Raw genomic sequence first — 8,915 nt, forward strand, 5'->3', positions numbered from 1 at the left:
GTGCCCGCCCGCCGGATGATGCGCGGCAGACCCGACACCCCCCCTGCCCCGTATGCTGCAGGGTGTTCGTATCTATTGCAAACATGAAGCTGCACGCCCGTCGCGTTCACGCAGGAGTCCGCTTCTCCAGGAGGGCCTCCAGTGCGGCTACTGCGGGAGCGGCAAACTATTCGTGACGAGTGCCTCGCGCGCGGGTCATTACCGTAAATGCCAGGCGTACCAGCTGGCAAAAAGCGCGCGGGGCACCGTTGCGGAAGGCCCGGAGGACCCTCACCCTTATGGGATCCTCACGGCACAGAACCCACAGGCCGATGTGACCCCGGACGGGCCCCGGGAGACCTTGTCGCATCTGCTGTGGGAGTGCCTCTTCTCCGTCGGCTGAGCGTGCGAGTGTTTTTTGGGGAGGCCCCGACCCGCCGGCCCGCTCCGTTAGAGACGGCTAAAGTGGCCCGGTTCTCGCGGGCAGCCCTCGGGCTGCTGACAGCGAGAGGCCGGAATTTCCATCGGGAAATAACAACTCGGCCGGAAGTGCGCCGGGCCTCCAGCTGTGGCAGGGGCGGCGCGGAAGTGGCCGGAGGCTCCACGTCGAAGGGTGTCGTGGCGCTTCGCTGTGGGTTTCGCCCCTGCGGGGGTGGCTGGGGCGCCGACCTTCCCCCGGAGCCGTGATTCCGTGCCGGCTCTTCGCCTTTAACGCGCGGTGCTCGACCGCTCCCATAGGAGGTGGGCCGGTTGCCTCGCCGCCGTGTTTCTGCTTCGCGGTCGGACGGGGGCGAGGGCGGGCGTGGCGGGCCTCGCTCCAGGTGGCGCCTCTGCCCCGCCCTCGCGTGGGCAAACCGCCGTTGCGGAGCTCGAGCCGCTGTTGTGCGCGCCGCGCGGGCGGCGTCGAAGAAGCGGAGAAGCCGCGCGCGCCTGTGCGGGGGCCGCGGCGGCCGGGGTTGTTGACGACGGGTTCTCGTTCGCGCCACCTTCCCGGCCGTGGAATGCGCGGCGGGCCAGCCGCGGCGGGCCCCGTGCCCGCGCACGGCCCAACAAACTCCACGGTGGCGTTGCGCGTCTCCCCGCGCGCGGGTGGCCGGCGGGAAGGGCGACGCCGTTCGAGTGGCCGCGAGGTTACGCCTCTAAAGAAGACGCGGGGCCGGCGTCGCGTAGGGCTGCGCGCGGCCGCGCCAGGACCGCGGGCAAGTCTTCTTCCGCGGCGCTCCTCCGCGCGTGTATTGCCGTGGCGGCGGTTTGGATGGGGCGCGTTTCGCGTGAGAGCGCGTGTGCCGGTCCAGCCCCTCGTTGTTGGGAATGTCATGTGGGCGGCGCGCCGTCAGCGCGGATGGCTGTTTGACTTTTTTTTACTGGGAGATTTTGGGTTGGGTCTTTTGGGTGAGGAGTTCCTTCCGAGGAAGTCGAAATTTCTTCTTGCCGCGTCTCTGGCGCCGTGCTTTTGTTATGGTTACTCTCTTCTCTTGTCGCTGGTGCGTTAGTTGTACGAACAGATGGCTTGTCTTTTTTCACGCCTTGTCTTAATAATATTAATAATAATAATATTCACAGTCAGGTGATAACGGCGCCGCAGTAATTGTTATGAGTTTGCTCTGTTATTGGACGCGTATGCTTGTATTTATTCTATTTCTACTCAGTAGTTAGTGCATAGCAGGAGAGTAATTAGCAAATACATATGATACAATTCACGACCGTTCGCTGTTTTAAAGGATTTGATATCTCAAAAGGGCTTTCTTCTTTATTTGGAAGTAAAATACAAGATTGTAATAAAGGATGCAATTCAAAAGGTATAGGAGGAGTTTCGTTTCCAAATACTGGATTTAGTTTCGGATCTTTTTCAACAGGAGGGTTGCCGACAACCTTTTCGGGCGGCTTTTCGTCAGGTTCTCAGGGGTCCGGTTCATTTGGGGGTGGTAAAGGTTCCGAAGGAGGAAAAGGAGGCGGCCCGTTTGGCGGCCCATTTGGCGGACTGTTTGACAAGGCTCTGGAATGGTGTAGCGAGGCTCATGCACGTGACATTGCACGACGTCAAGGAATTGATATTCGAGACATTCGTTTTGAACAGACACCCCAAGGGGGCATAAATGTTTTTGTGGATGCCCCTAATGCGACACCAAAACAAATAGAACAGCTGGGACAGCAAGTAATGGTGGAATGCCCAGTGGCTCGTTTTAGGAAAACTCAGGTGACTTCACCTCAGCAAAAAGTGCAGTGGCTCCGTCTGCCCGATCGTTACGACCGCTAGGCATCTCTACTGAGTATGCGAGGATGACTTGCCCCTCCAAATATGGGAAATACGGCCCTTATGCTGGCTGAGGCCATTGCATTACTTAATTTTTTTGTGGTTTTAGTTATATATATATCTATATATACCAGTGGGTTAACTGAGATTTTTTAGTTTTCGGGTTTTAAATTTCCTTTTTTTTTCCTTTTCATCCAGTACGATGCGTCGGACTTTTCTTTCATTTAACAAGGATGGAAGAGCTGAAGAACGACTGAATGGCTTCTTTTCATTGGTTGAGGAGTCAAAAACGGAGTTTATGGCCAGGCGCCAAGGCTTGCGTATGGGGGAGGAGGCGATGTTTCTCGTTGATGAGGATTTGCTTCTTAACCAACTCTTGGCCGCCACTCCTTTGAAATACGACGCAAATGCCGTTGAACTTCAGGGCGCCGTTGATGAGAATGCGGAGGTGGGCGATATGGTTCGACTTTCGCTCGAATTGCTGCGAGACGATTTTGGCGCTCGACAACAGAAAGAACCCAAATACCTTGAATGGGATTCAAAGTTACCTGCCTTTCGTGGTGAATAGCTGCAAGGGGGGCTTTATTATCATTATCACTATTATTATTATTTTTGCTTTGTTGAAAACGCTCTCTTCTCCGCTTTATTTTATTTTTGTTTTTGCTTTACTCACCTTCGTGCTTTTATGCCGATTATTTCAGACGAAAATTTCCTTCCTTCATCCACTACTTTTTTCCTCCCTTTCTTTTAAAATTATTTATCTCCTTAACATTCTGCAGAGGTTCTGACGCCAAACATGACTGCAGCTCGTTACAAGAACGGTGATGAGCTTATCGTCGGCATTATTGGAGATGAGGACACCGTCACTGGTTTTCTTTTGGCGGGTACTGGGGATAACCGGGCGACTGTGAATGAGGGGGGCGGTGAGAAAAACAACGTTGTACAACCGAACTACATAGTTGTTAATCCGAATACACCTCTGGCAGATATAGAGGTGGCTTTTACCAATATGTGTGCCAATGACGCAATTGGTATCATCGTGATATGTCAGCACATAGCAAATGATATTCGTCACTTGATTGAAGAGCATAAAGAACCTATTCCATGTGTTCTTGAGATTCCAAGTAAAGGGGGCATCTACGACGCCGAAAAGGACTTTGTCCTTGAGAAAATTACCAGAGCTCTTGGCATACGCTAAAACATTTTGGGCGAGACAGAAAAAGGGGAGGAAAAGGCAAACATCATCAAACAAATTTGTTAGGTTGTTTTATTATTTGCCCGTCTTTTTTTTGTATGCGTGTAGGATCATATTTGCAGATCTGTTTTTTTTTCTTCTTCTTCCGTAAATGAACCCATACAAAGCCCCGCTTCCCCACGCACTAATTTAATGGAGAGGTGGCCGTTCTTCCCTGTTACTCTCTGTATGTCTCTTTTTTACTCTCTCCACCAAATAATATTAATAACAACAATAAATTTGGGGGGGGGGGGAATCTCAAAAAGAAGTCAATATAAAGGCTGTTTTTCAAACATACAAGCAATACACAAACGTAATAGTCAAAAGCAAAAGGGCCAAAAAGAGCCAATATGGGCGATAAATACCTCGAGGGGTTAGTTGCCCACGTGAACGAAGGTCATGCCGCAACCACAAATGCCAGCATGGCCGTTGCCACTTTTAATTTGCCGTATGAAATAACACGAAGGATGAGGACACTTGGTGTTAAGGCTGACAAAAGCTTGATCACAAGCCCCTCTTGGCGTCGTCTTCAAGAATTGTATGAACTCCACGGGGATGAATCTATCTTACAGCATTTTGAGGATGACAAAGATCGGTTTACGCGCTACTCACTGGAGGTGGATTTGAAGGGCGATGACAAAAACTTTCTGTTTCTGGATTACTCAAAGACTCATATGAATGATGAAATAAAAGACACCCTGTGCAAGTTGGTTGAAGAAAGAGGCGTTCGTGCATTTATGCGGGCAATGTTTAATGGCGAGAGGGTCAATACGACCGAAGGCCGTTCGGTGCTGCATATTGCTTTGCGTAATCGCAGCAATCGTCCTATTTTCGTTCACGGCCGGGACGTTATGCCTCTGGTAAACAAAGTTCTTGAACAGATGCGGACAATGTCAGAAAAGGTTCGAAGTGGTGACTGGAAAGGTCAGTCAGGAAAGTCTATTCGTCATGTTGTAAACATTGGGATTGGAGGCAGTGATCTGGGCCCTATGATGGCATGTGAAGCGTTGAAGCAATTTTCAGATCGCAACATATCCATGCATTTTGTTTCCAATATTGATGGAACCCACTTATCTGAAGTGTTGAAATTGGTCGACTTGGAATCTACCCTTTTTATCATCGCCAGTAAAACCTTTACTACACAAGAGACCATTACAAACGCCCTGTCGGCACGAAATGAGTTTTTGAAATTCCTGAGATCTCGAGGTATTCCAGAAGCCGGTGCTGTTGCGAAGCACTTTGTTGCACTCTCAACGAATACCGAAAAAGTCAAGGAGTTTGGTATTGATGAAGCAAATATGTTTCAATTCTGGGACTGGGTTGGTGGTCGGTACTCATTGTGGTCCGCCATCGGTTTATCTGTCATGATCTCAATTGGATACGACAACTTTGTGGAGTTGTTAACTGGTGCGCATGTGATGGATGAACACTTTATCAATGCGCCTACTGAAAACAATCTGCCTATTATTCTGGCTTTGGTTGGTATTTGGTACAACAACTTCTTCGGCGCTGAAACTCACGCAATCCTGCCCTACGATCAGTACCTATGGAGGCTACCAGCTTACCTGCAACAACTTGACATGGAAAGCAATGGAAAGGGCGCTACCAAGAATGGACGAGTGGTAGCAACGCATACTGGCCCTATTATATTTGGGGAAGCCGGTACGAACGGCCAACATGCCTTTTATCAACTTATTCACCAAGGGACAAAGCTGATTCCGTGCGATTTTATTGGCGCAATACAAACGCAAAACCGTATTGGAGATCACCACCGGATTTTGATGAGCAACTATTTTGCCCAGACGGAGGCACTGATGCTTGGCAAAACCCCTGACGAGGTTGAACGAGAACTAAAGGCAGCTGGAGGAAGTTCTGAGTCTGCGATTCATTCCTTGATACCACACAAAACTTTCACTGGGGGCCGCCCAAGTAACTCTTTGTTGGTCAAGGCGCTCACTCCACGGGCATTGGGCGCCATACTTGCTATGTATGAGCACAAGGTTCTTGTCCAAGGAGCGATTTGGGGGATTAACAGCTACGATCAGTGGGGCGTGGAACTGGGGAAGGTACTGGCCAAATCTATTCTTCCGCAACTTCAGCCCGGCAAAAGTGTTTCGAACCACGATTCCTCCACAAATGGCCTTATTGGGTTGTTTAATGAGCGATCCCACCTGTGAAGAGAATTGCATTTTGAAGCTGCTTAAATGAGGAAAGCTGAGAGAAGAAATTTTTTTTGTTTTGTTTTGTTTTGTTTTGTTTTTCTTTGGAGGGGGTGGGTGGGAGTTGGGCCGACAGTGGTTGTGGCTAGAAGAGAAGCAAAGGTGAGAGAAAAAAAAATAAAGGGATACAAAAGAACCGGGTGTGCGTGGGTGGGGAGGAAAAACTGAGTTCCTAAGTAGCAGTCCAATTGCTGCTTGACACGTATGTCTTTGGTGTTTCCGTGGTGAGGAGAATGAAGACATGTATGCTGTTGAGATGTTTCTCAGGATTTGACGTTTTTGCCTTCTCTTTTTCCAGAAAAAAAAAGAGGAACTAACAATGAGAGGGCAATTTACGCGACAACCCCTTGATGTAGGAGATAAAACTAATGCTGATCCTGCAACTGGTGAAGATCAGAAGTCAGCAGCGCCTTATCATTCTCCCTTTGGTGGCTACAACTATTACCCCACCACGCTATTTAAGCGAGATGCGTTGCCTGGGCCGTCACCCGCCGAGGAGCCAAGTTTGAAAAACGCCTCCCCGCCTGGGTACGGTGCAGACTTCGGCGGTGGAAATGGGCGAACTTCTTCTTGGGGGGCACCCCACATAAAGGTTCATCGGGATACCGCCCCAAGGATCGCTCCATTGATGGATCGCTACAAACGACGTGACTCCGGTCTCACTAGAAAGAGCCTCGAAGGAGACATGAGTCAGGACTTGCACGAAGGCCCAGGTGCTTCAGTTTCAGCGGCTCTAGCGTCGTCTGGTCCCCTAAAAGGATCTACGCGGGCTGATATAATGCCGTGTGCAGGCACGGTAGGAAGGAAAGGAAAACGGAACATTTCCTCAGCCGAAATAGCCACAGAGCCAATAGAATTGAGACGGTGCCGAACACAGCAGTCTCGGCGGATGACTGCATCGTGTCCTCCGGCATTGAATCAGGACAGCCCAACCTCTAACGGACAGAGGATTATACATGTAGAGAAGAAGAATGGGGAGACAAATGCAGATGCAGCTGCACCGTGCCGTGATGCGCACTGTATACATAGTCGTCAGACGATACTAGATTATGTTGATTTACAACGTGACTTGCGCGTGTGCCACGCCACGCTCCGTGATCAGGACACTGAATTGAGTGAACTGCGGTCGCAGCTTAGTGTACTTCAGGCAGAGAGGGCAGAGTTGGAGTCACGTTTTCAGATAGAGTTACAGGGAATAGAAAGTCGCTACGCCGAGGAACTCGCAAAGGAACGAGAAGAGCAAATGGAGTGGCAGAAGCGTGCCTTGTCAGAGCAGCTAGCGACGTATGAGCGAGACAGGGAGGAACTCGAGCGACTAAGGATGGCGTTGGAACAGGAACGGCTGAACCACGACCACACACGCAGTGAATTGGACGCTGCACAAGAAATGTGTCTTGCTCTGAAGCATCAATTGGAGACTTCTCAACTTGTTGCCGCTGCATCCGCCTCGCCTTTAAGAAGAAAAGATTCGGCTGCAGGAAAGACCAGAGAGCATTTTTTGCCGGATGCACACTCGCCGACGTCCACGCTCATGACGCCAACGCCAACGCCACGCCGCCAGCCGCCACCCGTGCCCGCGTCAAGGGAAGACGCGGAGTACATCTCCGGGGCGGCGGCCTCGACGTTTCCGCTTGTTCGGGGAAAATCCCAACCCTCCCGTCCATGTCGTGAGGAGCGGCCAACGGAGCAGGGACCCGTCGGGAACGTGACCGCAACCTCAACCATCAACGTCAGTGATCCATCTGTCGCGCTTTCTGCGGTTCCCGACATGGACTTGGATGAGGCCCACTCCTTTTTGGTGCGTCAGGCGGAAGATGAACACCTTGCAAAACGGGCAATGCCGTGGGGCAGTGAGGAGTGTGATGAGGGGACGCAGCGTGAGACGGAGGAGTACACGGAGCGGGAGGGAGGACACTCAAGCTGCGCCACCCGAGACACGACGCTTCCCGCCGCCAGCGTGCAAAGGACGGGCATCTTGGCGTACGATGCGTTATCATGTGGCCGCTCCTCCACCGAGGCGCTTTCCGAGGCTGCCCTTGCGCTGCAGCCCCTTCCACCGGAGGCATTCGATCAGCTTGCGGGGCGGGAGGCTGATCTCTGCAGGGAGCTTCTGCGTATTATTCTTGATAAGGAGAATCAAATTGCCGAACTCACTGCAGCGCGAATGCAGCCCGGAGAGGAGACGAAGTTGAGCTTTCTATCGGAGTAACTTCTTACGGTGACGCAAGTGCGAAGGAGGTGCCGGCAACTTCCTCACATCAAGCTCCTTGAGTCAGTGCAAAAGGAAAAAAAAAGTGAATATATATATATATATCTTCTTCTCCTTATGTTGTTAGGTTGTTTCTTTCCTCTTTGGCCGTTTTTTGGGTCATGTACAGTAGAGCCCGTTGTACCTTTTTAAAATTTATTTTCTTCTTCTTCTTCGTGTCCTTGATTCACTTCGTTGCATAAGCGGGGAGAGAAAAGTATCTGCGGCTGTGTGTGTGCGGGTGCAGAAGTGTAATGGGCGCCCACGCTGAGGGGGGTGGGTGGGTGGGTGCGCCGCGTCGCTCTCTTTTTGCCGGCGACGCACCGAAATGCTTAGCTTGTACATTTGCAGTCAACTTGCGTTCTTTCTTCCCTTCCTTTCTTCCTTCCCGGCTCCATTGTTTATTGGCTTCCACCCCCCCTCCCCCTCCCCTCCCCCCCCCCCCCACACACACAACTGTCTCTTCTTCGTCGTCTTCGTCGTCTTGTCACCCGCCGCGGGGAAGTGGTGAGCCGCGCGGTGATAGATAGCAAAGCAAGCAGGCAAGCAGACAAAGGCGGGGAGTCATGAAGGCTATGCATAAGAAGATGGCAACTCACCCCGGCGTGAACGACTTAGATCCGACGGGGTTTGAGATCCAGCCGCTAACCGTAATCGTCGGAACGGCGCTCTTCGTCCTCAGCGTCATTCTGCTGCACTTCTACGGCAAGCTGGGCGCCGCCAAGGCGTAAACGAGGAATTAGGAGGAAAAGGACAGACGCTTCTGTCGCAGCGCCGGTGAGAGGCTTGCGTGAACGTAACCGTGCGGGATGCGTGTGAGGTCTGCAGCGGACACGGGGGCGCCTTGAGTGAGGGCAACGTGGGAAGAAGGAAAGGAAGGGGGAAACAAAGACAAATGAAAAAGTATGTGTGCGCTTGTGTGGGGAAGGAGTCTGCGGTGGGGAGGGGGGAGGGGGGGGGGGGGGGGGCGTGGAGTTAGTT

The 8,915-nt window shown here is 51.7% G+C and overlaps 7 protein-coding genes across 7 annotated transcripts, besides 8 other annotated features; all 7 read left to right on the forward strand.

The window, feature by feature from the left end:
- Positions 1-52: 52 nt before the first annotated feature.
- On the forward strand, positions 53-382 carry Tco025E_08116 (uncharacterized protein; the record flags this gene model as incomplete). The annotated part of the gene is made up of 1 exon (XM_029374972.1): positions 53-382. The coding sequence occupies one exon, from the start codon at positions 53-55 to the stop codon at positions 380-382; it is 330 nt and encodes a 109-aa protein (XP_029224898.1).
- A 373-nt stretch (positions 383-755) lies between these two features.
- Positions 756-790: a microsatellite.
- A 190-nt stretch (positions 791-980) lies between these two features.
- Tco025E_08117 (uncharacterized protein) lies at positions 981-1,472 on the forward strand (the record flags this gene model as incomplete). Its single annotated transcript, XM_029374973.1, has 1 exon — positions 981-1,472. The coding sequence occupies one exon, from the start codon at positions 981-983 to the stop codon at positions 1,470-1,472; it is 492 nt and encodes a 163-aa protein (XP_029224899.1).
- Positions 1,473-1,512: 40 nt separating this feature from the next.
- Positions 1,513-1,535: a microsatellite.
- A 131-nt stretch (positions 1,536-1,666) lies between these two features.
- Positions 1,667-2,236, forward strand: Tco025E_08118 (peroxiredoxin-like protein; the record flags this gene model as incomplete). Its single annotated transcript, XM_029374974.1, has 1 exon — positions 1,667-2,236. One exon carries the CDS (start codon positions 1,667-1,669, stop codon positions 2,234-2,236), a length of 570 nt encoding a protein of 189 aa, XP_029224900.1.
- A 107-nt stretch (positions 2,237-2,343) lies between these two features.
- Positions 2,344-2,363: a microsatellite.
- A 72-nt stretch (positions 2,364-2,435) lies between these two features.
- Tco025E_08119 (uncharacterized protein) lies at positions 2,436-2,801 on the forward strand (the record flags this gene model as incomplete). The annotated part of the gene is made up of 1 exon (XM_029374975.1): positions 2,436-2,801. The coding sequence occupies one exon, from the start codon at positions 2,436-2,438 to the stop codon at positions 2,799-2,801; it is 366 nt and encodes a 121-aa protein (XP_029224901.1).
- A 14-nt stretch (positions 2,802-2,815) lies between these two features.
- Positions 2,816-2,847: a microsatellite.
- A 182-nt stretch (positions 2,848-3,029) lies between these two features.
- On the forward strand, positions 3,030-3,431 carry Tco025E_08120 (ATP synthase subunit; the record flags this gene model as incomplete). The annotated part of the gene is made up of 1 exon (XM_029374976.1): positions 3,030-3,431. One exon carries the CDS (start codon positions 3,030-3,032, stop codon positions 3,429-3,431), a length of 402 nt encoding a protein of 133 aa, XP_029224902.1.
- Positions 3,432-3,817: 386 nt separating this feature from the next.
- Tco025E_08121 (cytosolic glucose-6-phosphate isomerase) lies at positions 3,818-5,644 on the forward strand (the record flags this gene model as incomplete). Its single annotated transcript, XM_029374977.1, has 1 exon — positions 3,818-5,644. The coding sequence occupies one exon, from the start codon at positions 3,818-3,820 to the stop codon at positions 5,642-5,644; it is 1,827 nt and encodes a 608-aa protein (XP_029224903.1).
- Positions 5,645-5,694: 50 nt separating this feature from the next.
- Positions 5,695-5,727: a microsatellite.
- A 278-nt stretch (positions 5,728-6,005) lies between these two features.
- On the forward strand, positions 6,006-7,895 carry Tco025E_08122 (uncharacterized protein; the record flags this gene model as incomplete). The annotated part of the gene is made up of 1 exon (XM_029374978.1): positions 6,006-7,895. One exon carries the CDS (start codon positions 6,006-6,008, stop codon positions 7,893-7,895), a length of 1,890 nt encoding a protein of 629 aa, XP_029224904.1.
- Positions 7,896-8,295: 400 nt separating this feature from the next.
- Positions 8,296-8,323: a microsatellite.
- A 22-nt stretch (positions 8,324-8,345) lies between these two features.
- Positions 8,346-8,380: a microsatellite.
- Positions 8,381-8,870: 490 nt separating this feature from the next.
- Positions 8,871-8,902: a microsatellite.
- Positions 8,903-8,915: the final 13 nt, after the last annotated feature.

The sequence above is a fragment of the Trypanosoma conorhini genome (genome assembly GCF_003719485.1).
Source record: "Trypanosoma conorhini strain 025E chromosome Unknown Tco_14.4_contig_00702, whole genome shotgun sequence".
Taxonomy (NCBI): domain Eukaryota; phylum Euglenozoa; class Kinetoplastea; order Trypanosomatida; family Trypanosomatidae; genus Trypanosoma; species Trypanosoma conorhini.